Below are 25699 nucleotides of genomic sequence, written 5' to 3' on the forward strand. Positions count from 1 at the left end.
ATGTCAAACAAACCTTTATTTTGGATGTGATTAATTGTGGTTAATTTTTGCCCAACACTATGATATGAAATATATGATAATTGATTATAAAAAATGTAATAATTTTTTTTTAATATTAAAAACTTCTTGCTGACGAATGAGTACAAATTGTTTGATAGATAGTGGAAACAAATAAATGGGACAATTATTAATTATGTATGTATTTTGTTTTTATATTTTCACTTGATATCAAAGAAAAACTATAGAGAAATACCTTTAAACGCAGCTTTTTGTGGAAAAAAAAAAGTCAGAACATTGATGAAATAAACATTGTATTATCACTCAGAATAACAAATACATTTCTCTAAAAACTTAACAACACAGCTATTCAGACTTTTACTCAAGTTGTTTTTGCATTTACGTTCTCTTAATCACTCTATTAATTTACTGGACACATTAATCAATCATTCATTTATTTTTATTCAGCTTAGTCACTTATTTATCAGGGTCGCCACAGCGGAATGAACCGCTAACTATCCCAGTATATGTTTTACACAGCAGATGCCCTACCAGCTGCAACCCAGTACTGGGAAATACCTATACACTCTCACATTCACACACTCATACACTACAGTTAATTTAGTTCATCCAATTCACTTATAACGCATGTCTTTGGACTGTGGAGGAAACCAGAGCACCCAGAGAAAAGTCACACAAACCCGAGGAGAACATGCAGACTCCACACAGAAATGCCAACTGACCCCACACAAAAATGCCAACAGACCCAGCCAGGACTTGAACCAGTAACGAGCCACCATGCCGCCCATATTAATCAATATTATATATTTTTTACAACATTATTTTACAACAACTATTTCAAAAATGGCATTAAATAAGAATACAAAATCCAAACCTGAGCATTATTATGATTAGTGATCTAAGCCTTTTTTGACCCCACTGTTTGTGGCTCATCCAAGTGAGTGAGACGGGAACTAAATTCTTGTAATTGGCCTTCATCCACAGCCTACTGGTGTTTATTCAAAGACCTGCTACTATTAGCGCTCATGTGTGCAGTTTTAAAGTCTTCACAGTGAGCAGTTAGCAAGAGTTGAAACAGAAAGGAGATCAAAGCTGAGAGCAGCGTTTAAAGAGATGGCAGCTGTAAGCATTTAAGTGGTAAAGTGCTGGAAAATGTTGTACTTACATGTTGAAGCTGTGGTATGGGATCACATTTCTTCAGCTCTTTATGGCTCGTAATGGCCATATTCTGGCCACAGTGTTTTAACACAATTGCTTGGTGAAAGCATATCATCATCATCATCATCATCACCATCTCTCGTCTGTCTTTTTATATGGAATGATTCGTTTTACATTTAGCACGCTACATTAAGCTATATTAAATAGTCTGTTTTCAAACCTGACTTTCAAATAAGATTTTGCACTCGTTCTCTCTCTCTCTCTCTCTCTCTCTCTCAAATCCATTTTTTTAAAATTGAATTGCACAGTATTGCTAACATAATTGTTCAATGCATGGATAATGAAGGGTGGCACAGTGAGTGGCACGATCGCCTCACAGAAAGAAGGTTGCTGGTTCAAGTCCCAGCTGGGTCAGTTGGTGTGAACTTGCATGTTCTCGTAGTGTCCGTGTGGGTTTCCTCTGGGTGCTCCGGTTTCCCCCACAGTCCAAACGCATGCAGTATAGGTGAATTGGATGAACTAAATTGGCCTTAGTGTATGTGTGTGAATGCATGAGTGTATGAGTGTTTCACGGTGAGTTGCGACTGAAAGGGCATCCACTGTGTAAAACATATGCAGGATAAGTTGCTGGTTCATTCCGCTGTGGCTACTGACTAATAAAAAGACTAAGCCGAAAAAAAAAATGAATGAAACAATTATACAAAACATGCAAATTATATATATATATATATATATATATATATATATATATATATATATATATATATATATATATATATATATATATATATATATATATATATATATATATATATATATATATATAGGTTGCATATAAAAGTATGGATATAAATGCATATCATATCATCTCAGTTCAATCCAATAAAGGTTTATCAGCATGATGTCAAGTATTGCCTTTAAATAATAAAATATTTAAGTTATTATATCATACATATACACAGACCAAGAACAAACAACAATTAGAAATTTAATTGATACATAAATAAAAAAAAGATTAATTCAATTATTAAAAAGTATATAAAATATATAATGATAAAATACAATACACAACACACTCATGCATGTGGTTTGTAATTTAATTCATTTTGGTAGGAATGTTTACACAAATAACCTTTCTTGAATACATTTTGTTTTGTTTTATTTGGGTTTTTGGTTTTTTACCAAAAGCTGTGCTAATTTCGAATTAACTTCTTCAGAAATATATTAGTAAATATATTTATTTAATTTATTGAATTTTATTTATTTTATTTTATACCAGGGGAAATCATGGTTTGTTCAATAACTGTGTATATACATATAATTGTGAAGTCCAGTATCATTGGTTAGTACTACTATACAAGTATTTTGCAAAACTAGTAAAATATGCTAGAACTGTCATCATGACAAAGACAATAGGTGCATCCTAAATCGCATACTTATACACTATTCTACGCCATTTTGTAGTATAAATAGAGTAAGCAGTGCGTTCACAGATTGACTCAAACACCCATTTCCCTAAACCCAACCGACAGTGTTTTCAAAAGTACCGATTGACCCGCCCACCACCTTCCCTAAACCCAACCGACAGTGTTTACAAAAGCACTGATTGACCCGCCCACCCACTTCTCTAAACCCAACCGACAGTGTTTACAAAAGCACAGATTCACTCAAACACCCACCTCCCTTAACCCAACCAACAGTGTTTTGAAAAGCACAGAATGACCGGCCCACCACCTTCCCTTAACCCAACTGACAGTGTTTTCAAAAGCACTGATTGACCCGCCCACCCACTTCACTAAACCCAACCGATAGTGTTTTCAAAAGCACAGATTGACTCAAACACCCATTTCCCTAAACCCAACCGACAGTGTTTTCAAAAGCACTGATTGACCCGCCCATTTTTATGTAAAAATAAAAAGTGCACTTCATTTACCCTTATGCACTCATTTAACCAGTAAAATGAAGTGTGTAATGTTGGACACTTAACACACTGAACGACAATAGTAGCGGAAGGGGCGGAGCTATCGGGCATATCTTGGATAACTGTATTTATTTTGAATGGTGAAAGCAAAATTCTTCTACGAGAGTGATTATAGCTCCTCCCGATGGTGAATGCAGTTATAATCATGGGTGGTATTATTTGGCACTTTGGTCATTTATTTCACTGATTTGGCAACCGTCAAACATCAACAAGGAAATTGTTTGATTTTCTGCTTAGTAAAAAAAAAAAAAAAAAAAAAAAAAAACTTTGTGTCCCATTTGGGACAACACTACATGCATAGACTGCTGTTGAGTGTGTAAGTGCGTAAGTGTATAGTGTGCCATTTGGGACGCAGCTACTATAAATGGGTTAATAGAGGCTAGTTATTATTATTTTTAAAATTGTGTTGGGCAAAATATTCTCTTCTAAAACAACACTTAAGAAATACTTTTAAAAAAACAATTAAAATATCATAAGAGAGCTTATAAATTTGTCTTCCACTGTACATAGTGAAAACTGAGTCTTTACTTTATCTTTAAATAATGCTATGCTTGATATTTTAATGTATCTCATAACTGTGGCTAAAGCTCTTTCATAAATACAGTACACTGTTTTGTTCTACTAATTTTTTTTTTTTTTTTTACTTTTTATATTCAATACACCTTTGTAACATGTTTTGCAAATAACCTCATTCAGAATTTGTAGTTAGTTAATTCAAGTAAGTTGCCTTTTAATATTGACAGAATGAACTGGCAGGACGATAAAACCACCTTATTGTACCTGATGTTTTAACACTTATTGTTTACACTTTAACAGACCTAACTCCCATAATTCAAGCAAAGGATCACTGAGCGTTGAAAAAAGGTTGATAAGCAAACCAAGGCAGCCATCAGCTTGCATATCGACCTGAGAGGAAATGATGGTTATTTCGGCGAAGTCTCAGTGTTCTGTACCCATATTTTTCTCTTTCTTTTACAAATGTCGCACACCGTGCTGAGCTCCACAAAGTGCGTGTCAGTCAAGGATGCATTACTTCTCTCTCAAGTGGACGTCTGTTGAATTTTTCGTCCGTGAAAGCTGTGCGTCTGAATGGCACGGATTGTGCGTGCTGAGAAAGAATGCATAGAGCTGTGTGTTGCAGACAGATCCAGGCTCCAGTTTTCTGAATAGATCAAGAGTGAGGCAAGAGCTAGAGAGGATCATGAACCTGCTGTAGTGCTTGACAGGCTTAGTAAATAAAGCAAAGATAACCTGTTCTTCACTGTGTGTGTGTGTTTGTTTGTGGACGTGATGATACACGCACACACAGTCTAACGTACTGCCAGCTTTACTTTCAGCACTGTGAAGCTGATGAAAAAAAAAGCTAAAGGCAAAGCTTCAAAACAGCACACAGTGTTCAAGCCTTTGGTCAGACTTGAAGCATAAAAGAGAATGATTTGTCTGTCCCTTAACCCGCATGAGCTGTACTGTTGAAATCTTAATGGTTTTATGTTAGAGGTTATAGGGGCTTGTGATCTGTGTGCTAAGTTATAGTGCTTCAAAAGTAATCATTTTTTTTTTGTTATTTTATTTTAATATATTTTGAAACAATTTTATTAGTTTGGCTAGAAATAATAGTACACAATATTTAGAACTTTATTATTTTAATTAATTTTATTTATTTTAACATATATTTTCATCTAGCTTATATCAGATTTGGTTGATTGAATTAAATTAAATTAAAGCTTTATTTTATTTTATTTTATTTTATTTTATATTATTTTATTTTATTTTATATTATTTTATTTGAACAAACACTTTAATCCAGAGCAGCTTACAAATGAGCTTTTGTTTAGTTGATTGGTTTTAAGAAATTAAATTAAATTAAAGTTTTATTTTATTTTATTTTATTTTATTTTACTTTATTTTATTTTATTTGAACAGACACTTTAATCTAGAGCAGTTTACAAATGAGATTTTATTTGGTTGATTTACAGGCAAAATAAAATTTAATTTAAAGTTATTTTATTTTATTTTACTTTATTTTATTTTTGCCTGTAAATCAACCTAATAAAAGCTTGTTTATAACCTGCTCTTGAAAGTGTCTGTAAAATAAAATAAAATTAAACAGACACTTTAATCCAGAACTTTACAAACGAGCTTTTTGTTTGGTTGATTGGTTGACAGACATTAAATTAAATCTCACTTGAATTTTTATTTTATTTTATTTTAACAGACACTTTAATCCAGAGCAGCTTACAAATGAGTTTTAATTTTGTTGATTGTTTTACAGGCATTCAATAAAAATAAATTAGATTAGATTAGGTTAATCACATTTAAAGTTTTATTTTATTTTATTTTATTTTATTTTATTTTATTTTACAGATACTTTAATCCAGATTTGGTCGATTGTTTTACAGACATGAAATTAAGTTAAACCTGTTTTATTTAATTTTTTAATGTTATTTTATTTTTTAAAGTGCCACTATGGCCATTTGAATAGGCCTGACTCTCGTATCACAAATGGAGTTAAGAACCATTTGAACGTGAACGTGGCCTTAGAAGGAAATGTCATAGTGTGGGGCCAAAAGAAAAAAAGAAAAGAGCTTGAATAAGAGATAACCACACATCTGTCTGATGATAAATGGTGTCTTTTCAGTCCCGGGCTTTCACCTCTGTAATTCACGTTTAATTTAGTCTGGCTTTGATGGAGAGCAGAGATCCGGTTAGATCACAGCATTACCGCTTAACCACGGCCACTCTTATCCTCTATTGATCCTGACTGCCTTCAAAGAATTTTATGATCATATTACACAGCCCTTCAAAGTGCACTTCTTCTTCTTCTTCTCTCTTTCTCTACCGGAATGCTGCAGAGGTTTGGAGTGTATTTCTGTTCAGCTTGAATTGTTTCCTGAGCGGAGTCAATAGCTACATTTCCTCTGCTGGAACCAAGTGACCCTAAGGCCTGCTCGTAAAGGTCCGACTGTAATTTGATGTTGTTTATAGATTTGTTTACTTCAGTATGTGCTCCGTTTTCGGATCTACAAAGCCTCCATCAACAGTGTTTTTGTGCTTTTATTCAGTTGAATTTTCTAATGTTACACTGGTGGAAAAATGATGATGACAAGAATGGAGTACAAGTCTCAAGTGGATTTTTTGTTTTTTTCCATATCTGGTGGGGCATATCTACAAAGTAGGATAGTAAGGATCTTAGTGACCCAATCATAGTGTAGGGCAAAATCGTTTCCATTTTGCAGAAATTCCTCATGTAATCATGGGATAAGAAATGAAATTTACATGGTGAGTGAAGTTTCTTTGACGTTGGGATATTTTTTGGAAATAAACATTGTAAATCTAATCACTTTGCAGTGTGGACTACTGTAATGTAATGCATTTAAAAGTACCCCCCCCCCCTTCACACAGACCTCATATAAATTATAAGCCTTCTGTTCTTTGTGTCTGTTCTCTAACTTTTCAAAGCGAACTTTGGTTTCATTCATTCATTTATTCATTCATTCATTCATTTTCCTTCAGGTAAGTCCCTTTTTTGTCACAGCTGAATGAACTGCAAACTTACAAGGAAAATGTTTTACACAGCCCTTCTATCTTCAACCCAGTACTGGGAAACATCCATACTCACTTATTCACACACATACACTATGGCCCATTTTGTTTATTTAGTTCACCTATACCACATGTTTTTAGACTTGTGGGGGAAACTGGAACACCCAGAGGAAACCCATGCCAACACAGGAAGAACATGCAAACTCCACACAGAAATGCCAACTGGCCCAGCCGAGACTCAAACCAGTGATGTTCTTGCTGTGAGACGACTTGCACTGAGCCACCAAGTTTAGTTTTATTTTAAGAAATTAAATATTACTATTATTATATTACTGTAGTAAATAAACACTGCTACTATTACTACTACTACTACTACTAAAATATTAATAACAATAATAATAATAATAATAATAATAATAATAATAATAATAATAATAATAATAATGCATGTAATTATACAGTAATTAAGCTATTTGTGCTTTTGTATTATGTATTTTGTCATATACATTTTTAAAAAGTGGCATAGATTATTTATTTAACAAATAATAAATAAATAAATAAATAAGTAAATAAATAAATACATTGTTTTATTATGTAGTGAAAACTCTTTTTGTGTCTATATGCTTTTTCAGTAATTCAGCTTTTTTAGTTATTCATCTAAAACAATGTCAGTTGTCAAAACAACATTTATTTTAAACAAACATCAACAACAATAATAATAATAATAAAATAATGTTTAATAATATTGAATAATAATAATAATATTGATGATAATAATAATAATAATAATAATAATAATAATAATAATAATATAGAGAAATGTTTTATAATAGTTACAATTTTTTATAACATACATATATACTATTTTTTAAAGACACTTGTTATTTCACTTTTTTTTGTTTTATTTTTTTAGTAATTCATTTAAAACAATTAAAGTTAGTTCCCAAAACAACATTTATTTTTGAAACAAACATTAACAACAATTATTTAAAAAATAAAATTGTAATAGTTTTGAATAATAATAATAATAATAATAATAATAATAATAATAATAATAATAATAATAATAATAATAATAATAATAGAAAGAAAAAAGCTTCACAACAGTGCCTTCATGTCATGGTGAAGTTTTCCTCAGACATACAACACTCGCATATTCTTCCAAATAACATCTCTTTTTTCATATCCCTATTAACCCAAGCACTGTGAATTTTACTAAAATGCTGTGCCATCATCTGTTCAAGGGCTTATCTTTCACAAACACTGTAAAAGTACCCGTCCGTCTCTGTCGTCTTACAAAACAAACAAAAAACAGGAAGTTATAAGTGCAAAGCCTCATAACTACATTTACTGGCATCGTTTATACACAATCCAACCCCGGAGTAATCCAGACAGCGGATCACAGCAGGTCCTATAAACATCTCATAATCCAGCCTGCCGGCGAAGCGTTTCTTTCTTCTTCTTTTTAACATTATTATTTTTTTCCTAGCCACTGTTTGCGTGGACAAACTAATTCCAAAGCGAAGCGGGTCACAGCTTACACTTTAAAGTCCTGTCAGCCCAGTAATCACTATCTGAGTCAAACCTGAATGAATGAATCTCACCCGGCGCTCTATCATTATAACTCATTATGCTTGACTAGCTTTTGTCATTAAAGCAAACATCCAGGGCTGTAATCAAAGATGGAGTCTAAAGGATGTAACAGAGGGGTCCGGCTTTTTAGGAAGGCAGATCAGAAATAATTGGCTGTTAGGGAAGAGTGCTTTCGCAAAGCTATGCTTACAGGCGCTTTATCTGCATATAGGCTTCCTGTTTACCGTCATTTCTGCTTTCTGCGTCCACATAGATTGCTCTTTTCGTGAATTCTGTATTGCAGGGAAAGGGGTTGGTGAGGATTGTTTTTAAAAGTAGTTGTTAGTTTAGTTTAGTTTAGTTTAGTTTAGTTTAGTTTAGTTTAGTTTAGTTTAGTTGTCCCCGTAGAGAAGTTTAATTTGTGGCATACATTAACAGAGACATCTGACATTTCACATTTGGCAGTTATATAACTAAATAATTTAAATACCTAAAGTACCATGGTACCCCTACTCTAAATAAATATCCAGTCTACTGGCTATCAACTGCTACTGTGAGCTCAGTTGCTTGAGGTATAAATGATAATTTTGTCCTACAGTATATTACTTACACAACTGGGAACACATTATCGATGACCTAATGGTAGCACTTGGAAGGTTTATGATAAAGAATGTCTCTCATCATTGACAATCATGATCGTCTTATTTAATACTCTTTATCTGTATATACTATCAATGCTATTTAGTTTTATTTCCAACATTGGCTGTTGTTACCACCTTCACCAGTGACCTCTTCTGGGCCTCCATACCAACAGATCACACAAAATGTTGCAGTACTTTCTTTAAAAGCACTATAAAACATGATCAAAAATGTGTTGTCAACATTAAAAGTTTAGTTTGGTTTGGTTTAGTTTAGTTTTACACATTGTAAAAGATGTTTTTTTCTTCTAAAGATATATACAATTGAGGCTTTATTTTTATGTGATTTGTGTGCAGGAAGAATCATTCAAGAATCAATCAATCAAGTTATATATTTAATGTTTTTGTTTGATCATTTAGCAGATGCTTTTGTGTAAAGTTAATTTAATATTTGCTTTATGCACAAATGCATTAAATAATCAAATTTATTTATTTATTTACTTATTTATTTATTTGTATGTTTATTTATTTATTTTTATTTATTTGTGTATTTATTTATTTATTTGTATGTTTATTTATTTATTTATTTATTTATTTATTTATTTATTTATTTATTTATCTGTTTATTTATTTGTTTGTTTGTTTATTTATAATGGCATGTCTGAATATTTGTTAACTGATTGTTGTTTTATTTTGTTTTATTTCAATTATGTTCTATTATATCTTGCTATTTTATTTTGTTAAAAATAAATATATTTGATTTATCTATGTGATTTTTGAAAACATAATATCATTATTTTGTTATGTATAATTTAATTTAACTTAATTTAATTGCATTATTATTATTATTTTCATTTATTTATTTATTTATTTATTTATTTATTTATTATTTCCTACTCTTCCTATGGAGCCGGATCATACATTATTGGTTTAGAGGAAAGTGCTTTCTCAAAGCTTTGCTTACAGAAATGTACATTTCTGTTTGTTCTGTTGGAGAATTCACTATTGCAGGTCAGGGTTTATCTTTTAGTATTTTTGTGATGAAAGGACCCAGGTTTTGGCTCAGAACAGCAGTTCCCCTGACCACCCTGAGCATCTGGAGTGGTGTTGACCCATGCAGTGTGAGCCCGAGTCAGTGGACAGCTTTCAAAAACAACACACTGCATTCCTAGAGCTGCAATCACTGGCTATTCCTTACACTAAAATGTTTTCATAGTGGGTTCTGTTTTTCCTGCCCTCATCTTCCACTTCCCCTCCTCAGATCAACACACAACGGTCTCGGATCTTTCATCTGCTGCATATAATCAAACTGATTTATTAAAAGATTAATAATAAAGTAATATATAACTACAAAAGTGTTATGTAAATACATACATTTTAAGACGTTTATTATTAAAAAAAAAACATGTATACTAGACAGCAGATCCTCTAAATGTATTCATAACTGAATGAGATAAAAAATAGAAATTATAGCTATACAGTCACAGTGCAAAGTTTTACAACTATAATTCTATAGACAATATACTACTGAATTAAACCACTAAACATACACATTACAAGATAATTCTAATAACAATATAAATAGTAATTTGATACAAATGAGTGAAGGCAACAATCCAAAAGAGCCAATCACTGAGCAAATGTGGTCAACTATAGTATGTAATTGTTTTCAGTTTTCTTTTCAGTTCATCTACACTGAAGTTTAACCTCTTGAAAGTTCAAACTCAGCCAGAATCAGTCGTCAAAACTCAGTTTTTGTGTGTCAAAACCTCCAGAGTATAGTGTTAATGCATGTCAAATCAAGTAGTGTTTTAAAAGGAAACACACTAATGCACATGAAGCCTCGTTGATGTGAAATAAGTACATAGGTTGTGTTTGGATGCAATTCAATACCGGTGTCTGTCTGTGCTGTAGTGTTTTTAATCAGTCTGGGTCTGCTTTAGCATGTCACCTGTTCACGCCAGACGTGAGCTGAATGTGGAACAGAGAACTATAAAAACTGTTATGAAACCACGCACACGCATTCAGCGCCTGTCAGGAATTGTTTACTGTTGACAAGAGGATCTATAGGTCTATGAAGAGTGGCAATGCATGAATTTCAGCTGCCTTTTGTGGGATTGTGGAGACTTACAATTACACTGTTCATACCTGCTGTGGATTTGATTCTGAAAGATAATACGGTCTCGCACTAACAAGCAGAACGCACCGGCTGCCTTAGTTTATTTTATTATATATATATATTTTTATTGTTATCCCACAGGCAGACTTTGACATTTGCAAGCACAACACACAAAGTATTTCCTACCACCTTTTCACACAATCGGATCAACTTATTGCTTAACCTTCAAGATGGAAAGAATAATACCTAGCCACTTGTTGAATAAAATGTAAAAAAGCTTGTAAGGTAGGGGGAAAAGCTGTTCTCAACATTCATATTTCCTCCAGTTATGACCCAGCAGATCATAGAGTGTCTCCCCAACCACAACTACTAATACAGCATAGCAGCTGGTCTCAAGGCCACAGATCTCCATCGGAAAAGGCAAACACGACCACACAACCTCAACACCCAAGGCCAGACCACTGGGAGTCATCAGAGGTCATGTGCCCAGCAGTGGTCCTGAGGTTCTGTATTACTTGCCAGATCTCAGCTGTGAGATACAGGGGGTTAGGCATGTAATAATAAACATGCATATTTATGTGGTAAAATGTTTTCACAGGTTCTATGATATTTAGCAGCATAATTGCTTTCAACATCTGTTTTAATCAGAAATGTATCTTCAGATCGGCATATTTTAGAATGAGGTAAACGTGATATTGGAGACAAGAGTAATGATATAAATTTGACATCATAGCAATTAACCTAATTTAATAAACGCTTTGTTCTAAAATAATTAATTGTGTGGTAAAAAAAAAGAAGAAGTTCTTAAGTTCACCTTCCAGAGGAGCACGTGGTTTGATTGATCATGGCTGGTCTACTATCCATAATCAGCAATAACCCAATCAGATCGATCCAAGCCTAAAATAAATAGTATTACTGCATTATCTTCATTTTGGAACAGTCCACCCCTGCGCCCCTTCTCATTTTTTCCTCTTTTATTAGGGGGAGCTCTCAAGACCTACCTGATCTCGGACCCCCTTATAAGCTAACTGACCAGGCGGGAGCCCTGCCCTCATTTATTTCTGAGCTCAAGAATTCTCTCCCGGGACAGCATGCCAAACCTGCTAATAACATCAAGCAATATTTAAGTGTAAACTCTTGAATGCTAACAAATTTAAAGGGTTCGTTTTCCCAAAAATGACAATTCTGTTAGTTATTCACTGTCATGTTGATTGTGTCATGCAGACTTTGTAAGTGGAAAAACTGAACGCTTCACTAGAGAGAAAACAGTTAAACAGAACATCTACAGCGTGAGAATGAGAGATGAGACAGATTCTTTACTTTCACTTTCACTCTTGTGGATAAGGAAACTTGTTGTACGCACTGACATCCATTAGCCTATACATAATTAGTTTTGTTTATTAAGCACAAAGATTTGTTTCAAAACTATTTATAAGTTCAGTTCTAATTTCCAGCAAACAAATAAATGAACAATAATGAAGTGTGTTAAAAAACTGAGTTATTTCCAAATACACATGCTATGCCCTATATCACAGGTGTCAAACTCAGTTCCAAAAGGGCCGCTGCTCTGCACAGTTTAGTTCCAACCCTAATTAAACACACCTGATCAAACTAATTGAGTCCTTCAGGCTTGTTTGAAACCTACAGGTAAGTGTGTTGGAGCAGGGTTGGAACTAAACTGTGCAGGGCTTCGGCCCTCCAGGAATTAAGTTTGACACCCCTACCCTATATGGTCTAAAACCTGACAGGTGGGCAAACCTAAGCTTGTTTTTAATAAAACAAATATAAATATGCATATAATAAATAATACTGCTAATAATAACAACATTATACAAAAGCAAATTGTCATCAATAAACTAAAAAAGCCCCAGAGATGGAGGCATGGAGGTGGTGGTTCTTATATATCTGTAGGATAGAAAATATATATATTTTTTGTAATAATTTAATCCTTTAATTATTTTTTCCATTTGTAAAGATATTTGCATATTGCTGTACATCTTGTGTGTATTAGGCAATGTTTAAGCAAGGAGCATAAATAACGCGCTCTGCGCTGGACTTTAGACCTCCTCTTAGCTGGTCTATTGAACCGTGTATTTTAGTTCCTCAAAATAGCAATGCACCTAACACGCCCCTTTTTTTAGACCAGAACGCTATGGGTGCACTTATGAGTACAAATCCATTTGCTATTTAAATAGCGTGGTGAAAAACGTCAAAACGACTCTTGCGCCGAGCTGAAACTAGCAAACGACAATTGCGTCGCGCCTTGCGCCGCATTGCGCCAAGTGTATGATAGGGCCCATAGTGTTCATTGTAATTCCCTGTGCTAGTGAGGATACACATCATCACATCATTTGTTTGTCAGAGTTCACCAAATTATAATGGTTCAGTGAAATTTGCATGGGCTTGCATGTCATGTTTCCAGCATTTGCTTGAATATAAAGTGTAAAGCTTCTGCCCTTTTTAAAATAATGAATCTATAAGCTTTCCAAATACACTCAGAAAGGTCAGTCAGAGTTCATGCAGTAAAACAGTAATACAAGATAGACTATTGTTGTGTTAGGTAATAGATTCTTTCTAGACACCAGAAATGGGCAATTTGTTGGCCACATGCCTCAGGGATGTACTTTCAATCCAGAATGAAAGTTAGTTTAGTGGTTTAAATGTAATTGGTCAAACCAGCCCTTAAACCAACCATCTTTTCTCATAGCTCACCGGATGAATGTCTGAATCCAAAGGGCATGGTGGTAAAGCCCTGTGCGGCCAGTTAGCAGCCCCGAGGAAAGACTCTTCCCACACTCTTTGCGCTTTTAAGCTGTCTAGCCAGAAATTAAAGACACGGTTGAGTCTTGGTACTGTAAGACCGCAGCTTAGAACTGCAACCCATTCACCGAGACACATGATGCATTTCCTTCACTCATTAATTCAGTGTTTCTCTGTGTTAAGACACAGATTCATACAAATGACCTTGCGATAAGACGTAATGTCAGCACTACCCATCGTCTTTCATAGATGCCTGTTTTCATTTCACACGAATGTGATCGCGCACATTTAATAGGAGAGATAACCTATTATCGGCTTGGCTCTCCGCTATAAGAGAGAGCGGTTAGTGCTGCTCTGTCAGATTATCGTATGAATGAATGCGTGCGAAGTGAGCTCCATACCAATGAAAGAAGCCATGCTTGAGCAAGTTTCACTTTCGATAATTAAGTGGAGGTTAGAGCATTGCTTTGTCATTTGGCCCTAAATCCAATTGGATGCTTCATGACAGCATTTTTGCTCGCAAATGAGTGCGTTTCCCACAACCACAGAGGTTTTGTGTAAACAAGTTTTTTTCTGACATGAGGAGGAGGAATAGGGCTTGGCTAACCTCCTGAGTTCTTAGTCCAGCTGTTAGTTTCTCAGTCTCTGTGTCTCTCTCGCTCGTAATGAAACGGTTAGAGAGACAGTTGTTATTGGGTCAGGCTGTGACCTTTCTAGCCTCTTCTCCACTTAGTCTCCACAGGCTACCGGGAGAACCCAGGGTGAGATTCGGGAGTGTATTAGCGACCCCTGCACCTGGTCATGCTTTGAAAGTCTCTCAGGCATATCACATCGTCCTCTGAGGGAATCAAGCCCTACCTGCCGGCCCATCGCAATTATCATTAGCGCTAACTTCCCCCTTTTCCCTTGTTATCGTTAAAGATGATGATAATTGCATGGATGGGAGAGCGGTGCCCTCTCCCCCAGCTGTTTTTTTTTTTTTTTCTATGCTATTCACCTTGAGGCGAGACAGCTTCGCCTGCACCGTGAAGGTCAAGACTGAGGGAAAAAAGGGGTAAGTCATTATAGGAAAGCTGCCGCCTAATAACCTGACATCAGAAAGAGGCTGAATTACACTCATTCAGACAGCGTCCCTTGTATTTATGGCCCACAGAGCATTTTGACATCAACAAACTCTCGGGTACTTGAGTAAAGAGCAGGTCGAATCACCTTGCTAATAAAAACGAATAGCTCCGGATGCTAATTTTACAAAACACATCATCAAAACGCACTCAGCTGCAAAATGTCCACCCTAAATTTAAAACACTCGCTGCCAGAATCTTCGTTATGCTGCGCTCAGATTCAATTTGTGTGCGTTTTTTACCTTATCGATTGCCTTTATCCGATCAATGCAGGTTCAGTTGGATGAAAGAAAAAGAAACCGCTTCAGGTTTGTCCCTGAAGGATTTCTTTTTTTTTTTCTTCTTTAGAGCGTATTTTTTTGTATGAGCATGCATTTAAGAGGCTAGATGGTGGGAATGGTGTGGCGGGCTTATATCCAGGCAATAAATTGTTTGGGGGGTTGAAAAAGAAACCACTTTTTTGCCTTAGTCACTGGCAGAAATAGATGTAATTCTCCACTATAATGGTGTTTTCAAACCGCGATTGTGTGTTTGGGATGCCTTGTAGATCTGGCTGGGTATGTGGAACTTTTGTCATCATTTACTCACCCTGAAATCTTTTCAAAACTTTCATGACTGAAAGATTGTGTTTTGATTAGTCGGTGGGATTCTGGTTTTGGAGCCTATATACTGACTTTTACTGGGTGGCCAAAAATAGTTTTTATTTGTTCCTAATGGTTTCAACAGAATTGTCAGCTTGACTGCAAAAAATAACCATGTCATATAATAAATAAATGAATCATTTAAGGAGATACAGACTATAGAACCAAGGCAAATTATCTGCTAGTGCAGTAAGATAATTATACTTTATTAATAATAATAATAATAATAATACAAATAAAAACGTACCTAGCGTTTAGTAAGGAATAATGTCTAAAAATAAGTATTATAACACTTACACTAAGCAGTGTATTTAGTATAATTACCTCAACACTAGCTTGTTAATTGCTTTTTAAACAGTTTGCTTTTCTTATTTTGTGTGAAAAGGTCTTAAAAGTAGAGTTACTAAACACGAGAATTCCTCTTTTAATTCAAAAATCATCATTGTTTATTCTGCCTTAAAATAAACCAAAGCATTTAAACTTTAAACAAGAGTACTGCATGCATTAAATCATGATCACACATGCATTTTTTAAATTCTAATTAACACCTGACAGTAGTTATACGAAATTATTACTTGATGCTTCTTCATTCGAATTGAAGCATATTGCAACAAAATAAAATGGAATGTATTGAGTCTCTAAAGAACAAGTATGAGTGTCATTGAGCATGTTTAAATGGGCAAACCTAAAACAAGTTATTACAGCTAAAATCAAGTCTTTAAAATGCCAGGCTGGACTTACATTATGTCTCTGTTATTGTAATTAATCTTTGTAACTTTAAGCTTTACTAACTAAGAAATAAATAAGATGTTAAAACAACAACACCATGTTTACACAATCAGACCTTGTATGATATTTTATTCTTAAAACAAGATCACTATGATTTTTGGCCTAGATGTCTAAAAATAAGTATATAACACGTTTTCCATGGAGTGTATTTGGTGTAATTATCTCAACACTAGCTTGTTAATTGCTTTTTAAACAGTTTGCTTTCATTATTTTGTGTGTAAATGTCTTAAAACTAGAGTTACTAAACTCCTCTTTTAATTGAAGAAATGTCATTGTATGTTCTGCCTTAAAATAAACCAAAACATTTAAACTTGAGTTAAATCATGATCACACATACATTTTTTATTCAAATTAACACTTGACACTAGTTATAAGAAATTATTATTTGTTGCTTTTCAAAGTATTTTAAAGCGTATTGCAACAAAACATAATGGAATGTATTTTGTCTCCAAAGTATTAGTGTCATTGAGCATGTTTTAATGGGCAAACCTAAAACAAGTTATTACAGATAATATAAAGTCGTAAAAATGCCAGGCTGGTCTTAAATAATGTCTCTTTTTAATTAAGCTTTGAACTTTAAGCTTTACTAACTAAGAAATAATATCTTAAAAGAACCACACTAATCTTACACAATCTAAACTTGCATGATATTTTATCTTAAAACAAGATTGCTATGATTTTGTTTGGCCTAGAGTAATATAACACTTATTCCAAGCAGTATTTAGTATAATTATCTCAACACTAGCTTATTAATTGCTTTTTAAACAGTTGGCTTTTCTTATTTTGTGTGAAAAAGTCTTAAAAGTAGAGTTACTAAACATGAGAATTCATCTTTTAATTTAATAATTGTCACTGTATATTCTGCCTTAAAATGAACCAAAGTATTTAAACTTAAAAGTACTGCATTAATCAAATCATGATCATACATTTTGTTTATTTTTATACATTTTGTTTATTTAAATTAGCACTTGACACTACGATAATCCACGCAATCCATACGACAAAACATTTAAAACTATTATTATTATTATTATTATTTTTTACCTGGTTTTATTATTGAGGTGTGCTGTGTGCAAAATTGACACTAAAAAAGGTTTATGCTTGCTCTGAGGAATCATTTTAGAATGCGGGATAGTGAAAGTGTCACAAGTGGATGGCATCAAACTCCGGGAGAGTTTTCTTCCGTGTTTGGTGCATTTTCATTGTCGTTCAGTCTGACATTATGACGGCTGAGCTCTTACAGTGTGACATGGGAGCCATGTTCGAGCAGTCTGACATGCTACAATCGTTTAGGATTATAAAAAATCGCAGTGTGAGCTGGCCTTTAGTCCCTTATTTATCAGGGGTCACCACAGCAGAATGAACTGCCAACTATTTAGCATATGTTTTACGAAGCGGATGCCCTTCCAGCTGCAAATCAGTACTGGGAAACACCCATTCACTCTTGCATTCATACACAATCAAACTATGGCCAATTTAATTCATCCACTTCACCTATAGTGCATGTGTTTGGACTGTGGGGTAACCAGAGCACCTGGAAGAAACCCATGCAAACATGGGGAGAACATGCAAAATCCACACGGAAATGCAAACTAGCCCACCCGGGACTCGAACCAGTGACATTCTTGCTGTAAGGCAAACTTAAAACAAGTTATTACCGCTAAAATAAAGTTTTAAAAATGAGAAGCTGATCTTATATTATTTCTCTGATTGCAATTAAGCTAAATGTGCAACTAAGAAAGAAATAATATAGTAATAATCTTACACAATCTGATATTCCATAGTATTTTATTCTTAAAACAAGTTTGTTTGGGCTAGAAATAAAATTGTAACTCTTGCCTAGTTAAGACGTTCTTGCAGTGTTAACTTTCCTGTTCGAAAAGCATGTTTTGTTTTGTTTCTTTCACCCAGACTTTATGTAATTCCTGAAAGAGTCTGCCTCGTATTGATTGGCATTGTTCAAGTTTGGACAGTCAGTTTTGCGGAGGTAGATGAGTCAGATTATTCCAGACAGATTGCGCATTCCGACAACGCACTTTCCCGGTGGACAGTCAGACTCCTCATTGTCTGATGCGTTGCCGGCACATTGAACACGTTTTAAGAGGAACCTGTCATCAGTGTTTTCAGTCGTCTGCTCACCATCGCTAACTTTATATCTCTGCGGCTGCTCTTGGGTGAATCATTTCAGTCCGGAAGCGAACATGTGGTAGTGTTTAGCTTGCTAATGCTCAAGGCTTTTGCAGCCTGGGGGGAGATATCACATGGACGGCTCCCAGCAGAAGCATTCAAGTCCAGTAAACAATCTCTACGCCCAAACTTTTGCAATGAGGAGCTCCCATGGGCAGCCCTCTGTCCAAAAATCACAGAAAGGGCTTGTGTGAACTTGAGTTTTTTTTATTGCTTTTCTTATTGTAAGTTTTATTATTGATATTGCGTTTCACCTCCCGCTGCCGCCATGAGCTGTTTTCTCTCATCTCCACGTATAACAATGTCTGTGGACTCAACACACATGCATGTGATTACGTTGGCAGGAGCAATCGTGTACGGCTAATATTTTGCTAACATTTCGAAACCGGCATCCCTCTGAACAACTCTGTACTTTTGTGTTTTCCTTCTAATGGATCACATTACTGAAGCATCACTCTGAAATACTGCTGTTTTTACTGCGCTGAAAACGCCCCGGACATAATCAGTCCTTCACGGTCAGCTTATAACAAAAACCACCTGGCTTTTTCTTCTCGTTCAGTGATAGCCGGCCTGCTTGTTCGTTTATTTATTGCATTTCGCTGTATACATCCGTGTTATTTATGTCCTGCATGTACTCAACATGTCTTGAATCAACTTTAATTTCTTTGTGTAAATGTGGTTATCCATAAAATCTTAACGAGCCATCTGTATTGGTTTCTCTATGCGCACTTCTGTACTTGTAATTCTGCAAGGCCTAGTTTGGAGGTTTCATCCACATTCAAATAAATCTCCCCAGTATTTTATTACGGTGTTTTAGAGAACCGCTTAATGTAGAATTTTGTTACTTGCTGTTATTCATTTGCGCAGATGATTGCATTTGTATCCTTCATTAGCTAATAAGAGTTCAATTTCAAAGCAAGTATGAAACTATGTAATCATTCACTCAGCATCAGCTAAACTGTACAAGGCACCAGAAGAAAAGAAAATCACTTATCAAATATAATAGCGTTTTTGGTTTTTGATTATCTTTAATACCTTTCTGAAAGGCTCACATATATGCTGGAAAATGAATTTTTGTCACAAATAAAATTCCAGCTAATTGAGGAACAATTTTAGCCACTTGGAGGGGTGGTGAACACGTCCTGCTTTGAGAAATGTTTGCTTGTCTCAGTACACTAAGCATATTCTAGTGGGTAGATCAAGAGGCTTAGCTCACTTGGCTGTTAGGAATTTTGGCATCTTTCTTTCTGCAGTCGGGAGTACTGCAAAAAAAAAAAAAAAAAAAAGAAAAGAAAAGATTTTCTTACTCAGAGTTTTTTTGTCTTGTTTCTAGTCCAAATATCTATAAATTCAAAAATCAAGAAGCATCTTCTAGGAAAGTAAAACATTTGTATGAATTAGAAGTGAGTTTTGGGGTGACGCGGTGGCACAGTAGGTAGTGCTGTCACCTCACAGCAAGAAGGTCGCTGGTTCGAGCCTCGGCTTGGTTTGGCATTTCTGTGTGGAATTTTCATGTTCTCCCCGCGTTTGCGTTGGTTTCCTCCGGGTGCTCTGGTTTCCCCCTAGTCCAAAGACATGTGGTATAGGTGAATTGGGCTAAACTGTCCATAGTGAATGAGTGTGTATGGATGTTTCCCAGAGATGGGTTGCAGCTCAAAGGGCATCCACTGCGTAAAACATATGCTGAATAAGTTGGCACCCCAGACTCATAAAGGGACTAAGCCAAAAAAAATATGAATGAATGAATGAATGAATGAAGTGAGTTTTTCCTGGGCAGTCCCACTGCATACTCAGTCTTTGTTCACCCACTGCTTGCTTAGAATAATTTTTTACCCGACCATTCCTGCTACATTTAGATCTGGTTTTCAAAATTTCACGTTTAAATTGGGTATACCTGTAAGAGAGATTATGAGGTTATGTATTATGTCTTATTTATCTTCTTTTAAGGAAATTCTTACTTAATTTTGATTAAATAATAATGAAAATAAAACAATACTTTTTACTTATAAAACTTATAAAACATTTTGTGGAACAAACACTATTTATGCACACAGAAAACATTTTATTTATTTTTTTCATAAACAACAACACACATAGTTAACATTTAATTTGCAATCCATGCAATGTTGTATATAGTAATAAATTAGATGTACATTAGTCAAAATTCCATTTTCTTATTTTTTATTTTATTATTGTTCTTTTTTAATACTTTATTATTTGTGTCTTTGTACTGTCACTGTCATTCTGTTGCACTGCGGAAACTTCTGTCACAAAAACTAATTATGTTATACATTATATCATATATTATAAATTATGTTATGTATTATTATATATTTTGAATTATATAATGTTTTATATGTATATTGATAATTATATAGAGCGACACAGTGGCTTAGTGGTTAGCACCGTCACTTCATAGCAAGAAGGTTGCAGGTTCAAGCAACCTGGTTATTTGGCGTTTCAGTGTAAAGTTTGCATGTTCTCCTGTTTGCGTGGGTTTCCTCTGGGTGCATCGGTTTCCCCACAGTCCAAAGATATGAGGTATATAGGTGAATATATGTCGTAGTTATTGTGTGTGCATTTGAGAGTGTAAGGATAATTCCCAGTGCTGGGTTGCAGCTGGAAGGGCATGCGCTGCATAAAGCATATGCTGGATAAGTTGGTTCATTCTGTCTGGCGAGCCCTGATAAATAAAGGGACTGAGCTAAAAGAAAATGAATGAATGAATGAATTATATATCTTATGTTTTATTATGCTCACTTGACAGGCCTCAATTGTCTCCTCACCCTTTCTCCTTGCATGTGTATATGTTTGTATGTATACCTGGCAATAAAGCTCTTTCTGATTTTGATTTAGATATTTTTGATTTATTATTTTGACTAGAAACAAGACAACAACTCCTTAAGTAAGGAAAGCATGTTTTGGAGTGCATCTCCATCATCAGTGCTGGACAGAATGTGAAATTTTGGACTAATGATTTGTATTCAAAATCAGTGACGTGTTCTTCTCAACTCTAGTCATGCTGTTCTGCAAGTTCTCACTTCCTGTAACACCACAAAACATTGAAAGCCAGCAGATGAAAGCTCTGAATCTGTAGGGCGAAGTGTAATTGAATTATCAAGCGTGCTGCAGATACAAAACAAAGCCTCCCAAAACTGGCCTTTTACACCAAGCGTGGCGATGGGCTGAGCTTGAGTCTGTTTCTCATTAATCCATCACTGCTCGGACCGAGGAGGCGCAGGCCTGGCGGGCTGTGGATCTCAAACAGCTGAAGAGCCTGAGGATGTGTTGAGAACATCCTGCTGAGAGCGTGGGCTACCCAGGTGGGAGAGCCAGCTGGTGGAAGGGTGTGACAATGCGCCTGAGGGGGTGGTGGGGGTATCTTGAGCTCCACAATATGGCTGAAAGCTGTTCCCTCACCTGCAGCCCTTCCCCTAAAATATTTAGATCCTCCGGGAGCCCCGTTTCCTGGTATTTTATTTTCTCTTGTCTTCAAGTTTCTGAGATTGAAGCCGTTTCAGTCAAACACACACTGAGTGCACTTTTGACTCTTTGGAGTGGAAAAATACCTGCTGCTCCACAAAGCCTTCAATGCACATGAACAAATGATGATCTACACTGGAAAAAGTTAAGCTGCAGACTTTCAGTCAAAGTACATTTTTATATATGGGAAAAATTAGGATTTCTGATTTAACATGTTTTATTCAATTTGCCTTAAAGCAAAACAAACAAAACAAAATCCCAGGTAAGTAAATAAAAAAAAAATTATCTTCACAATAACAATTTTATTTTAATACAGCAATTTTCATGCCATTCCAACTCAAGGAAAGCTCAAAGTAGCTTAAATGGGCTGATAATATTGTCCTTAATATTGTGTAATAGTGTTTAAAAAAAGTAAAAACTGCTTTTATCCTAGCCGAATTAAAACAAATAAGACTTTCTCCAGAAGAAAAACATATTATTAGAAGTACTGTGAAAATTTCCTTGCTCTGTTAAACATCATCTGGGAAATATTTTAAAAAGAAATACAATTCAAAGGGGGCTAATAATTCTGACTTCAACTGTAGTTTATAAAATAAAATAATTAGCTATAGCATAGCCTAATATTATATGTATTTATTATAGTTTATTCCAATGTACATCTTTACTTGGATTTTGATGTTAAGTCAAACCAAAGTAGTTCAATTGATTCATCTTCTATAAAAACATCTATCGAGTTAACGTCGAGTTAATGTATTTATTTATTTTTTTTCTCATTGGGAAGAATAAATATTTTGACATCTCTATATTAGGGGTGCCCAAACTTTTTTGTATAAACGATCAAAAGCCAAATATTATTGAGAGCTGTAGGCCGAAGATCAATGTACCAACTGTATATTAGTTAATATTACATATATATTACATAAAAATTATTTTTTTCAAGTTATTTGATGAGACTTAAAGTAAATAGAAAAAAATACTTTAAATCATATTAATTAATGCAGTATAACATTTAAATTGATAAACTTATTGAAACAAAAATATAATCACAACACAGTGGAGTTCAATGATGAATACACTAGTCAAGCAGAATCTGCCTTTGCCTTGATCTGTTCTCAGATTAATTTACGCCATTTAATTTCAGTTAGCTTTTAACACTAAAACAAACAAACAAGGTTAGATTAGCTTTGAAATGACAATCTCTAAACCATGGCCATCATTCTTCCTTTCTTCTCAGATTGGATGGTGGGCCAGATCAAAGGTTACTCTGGGCCAGTTTAGGCATCTCTGCTCTATATTAAACTATATATATATATATATATATATATATATATATATATATATATATATATATATATATATATATATATATATATATATTTTTTTTTTTTTTTTTTTTGGTATGAATGTTATTTTTTTTAGATTGAAGTTAAATTTATTGTTTGAACTTAAGTAAAAAAAAAAAAAAAAAAAAAAAAAAAATATATATATATATATATATATATATATATATATATATATTTTTTTTTTTTTTTTTTTTTTTTTTTTTTTTGTGAGAAAACAAAATAGCTGTAGTTATTATGTGACTACACATTATGCGTTTTTTTTCAGTGTGTGTCCCTAGCTATCTGAATGTCTGTGTCATATTGTTTAAAAATACAGTTGTAAGATTAGGAATTCAGTATGCATTCTCAGTTTAATATTGCAAATGCTGTTGATGACTATTGATGTCATCATTAGCTATGTTTTCATCCAAAGATGCGAATTGTAATATTGCATAAAACATTTGCAAATACAGCACCGTTTCCGAAATCAGAGTCAAAGAGAACAAAACCATAACTTTATAATGAACTGGTGCCCAATATCAAAAAGAAAACTGAATTTTGCTGCTTTGGAGAAGCCATGATGGACTTTATTTCTTTTATAATAAATGACTTGTTTCTCAGAAGACAAAGATGAAATGCAATGAATGCATGGTGTCTTGTGGAGGCAGACACTGCTCTCAGACAGTTTTAGGAGGTACCAAACCACGTTGACGACAAACTTTGACTAATGGATTTTTGACCGACCTAAACAACATTGCAGATATTTTACAATGTGTTTGGTCTACTGGTTTATCCATAAATGTTGTCTTTTTTATTAATATATTTATTATTATGGATATAATAATATTTTTATTTATTATATCCATAAATGCTGTCATTTTATATTATTTTATTATGCTCATTTTTATTATTACATGATTCAATTCAGTTCACCTTTATTTCTATAGCGCTTTTGTAATGTAGATTGTTTCAAAACAGCTCCACATAGAATATTATAGTAAATTAAAACCGTGTCAGTCCAGATTTCAAAGTTTAAGTTCAGTTTAGCTCAGATCAGTGTGGTTTGATATTCAATACTGAGAGTCCAAACACTGAAGAGCAGTCCATCGATGCACAGCTCTACAGGTCCTGAACCATGCAAGCCATTGGCGACAGCGGCAATGAAAAAACTTTTTAAAAAAACCTCGAGAGAAACCAGGCTCAGTTGGGCAAGACCATTTCACTTTTGGCCAATATATATATATATATAATAAAGAGTATAATTAGCATAGCTACTGTTCATAGTGTATGTAAATGAGATGCACAAAACCTGTGTGGAGCACATTCATGTATCATATCGTTACGTGATTCATTGAGTGCTATGCTTTTTTTATTTTAGTTTTGAACTGCAAAGTGTGTCTATTCTGGAAGGCTATTCCAGAGTTTAGGAGCCATAAATGAGAAGGCTCGACCTCCTTTACTCGATTTTGCTATTCTAGGTACTACCAGAAGCCCTGAGTTTTGAGATCTTAAAGAGCGGGTTGGATTGTAGCGAGCCAGAAGGTTGGTTAGATAAACAGGAGCTAGATTATTTAAAGCTTTATAGGTAAGTTATAATTTAAAATAAATACGAAACTTAACAGGCAGCCTGTTAACAGGCAACTTTTTTTTTAAGTTACACCAACCCTAAACCTAGACCTAGCAGTCTACTTATAATCTAATGAGAATTAGTTGGCATGTAGATGCAATGCAACTTAAATTCAACAAACGAACCATCAAAATAAATTGTGACCTTTTTTTTTACTCATTCGGGTATTTATTCTGTAAGTGTGGTTCCATTGTAGATCATGAACAAAGTCAAATCTAAAGTTTATCTTACTGAGTTTTGCGCCTGTGCATTTTCACAATTTAAGTTTATATTAAGCATTTTTATATGATGTTCAAAAAATGCCCACAAAAATAGTGTATAAAAGTATAACTATTGTCAACACATTTGACACACCAGCAAGCTAGCAAAGAAAAACAGACACCAAATTCACAGTGCTGCGATCTGCTTGTGGAATGTATTTAATTAGTTATATAATTAATTACTTTTCGGAACTGCAAGTCCTGTCACCTGTCAGGGTGCTAAGATTCTCACACAAAATTAATTACTTGGTATCAAATCCGTCTGAGCACACCTGCACTTTTAGCTGTAAAAAAAAAAAAAAAATCGCAAATAAATAAATCAAACTTTGAGAAGATCCAACTCTCTGAGCATGCCCAGTAGAATCACCATCACGTCCAATCCCTAATACAGCGCTATTGAAACTACAGCAGAGGGCCTGTAGCCAGCAGCAAATCCACCTGCTTAGGAGATGCTCCTGCTTTGATAGCTCCTTCACATAT

General features: G+C 34.4%; 1 protein-coding gene across 46 annotated transcripts in view; it reads left to right on the top strand.

The window, feature by feature from the left end:
- Window positions 1–25699, top strand: part of diaph2 (diaphanous-related formin 2) — a 716224-nt gene that overhangs the window by 345674 nt on the left and 344851 nt on the right. For 2 of the 46 annotated variants that reach the window (XM_087282002.1, XM_087282004.1), the window contains one exon: window positions 12011–12506. The exons of 43 other annotated variants lie outside the window; for them this stretch is intronic. In XM_087282002.1, the coding sequence (XP_087138128.1) occupies window positions 12011–12057 (47 nt within the window). In that variant the 3' untranslated portion in view covers window positions 12058–12506. Of the gene's footprint in view, window positions 1–12010; window positions 12517–25699 lie in introns of those variants that run through there. One more of the 46 variants, XM_087282003.1, reaches the window with a different exon arrangement.

Source organism: Danio rerio, chromosome 14 (assembly GCF_052040795.2).
Source record: "Danio rerio strain M-AB ecotype USA chromosome 14, GRCz13ab, whole genome shotgun sequence".
NCBI lineage: Eukaryota > Metazoa > Chordata > Actinopteri > Cypriniformes > Danionidae > Danio > Danio rerio.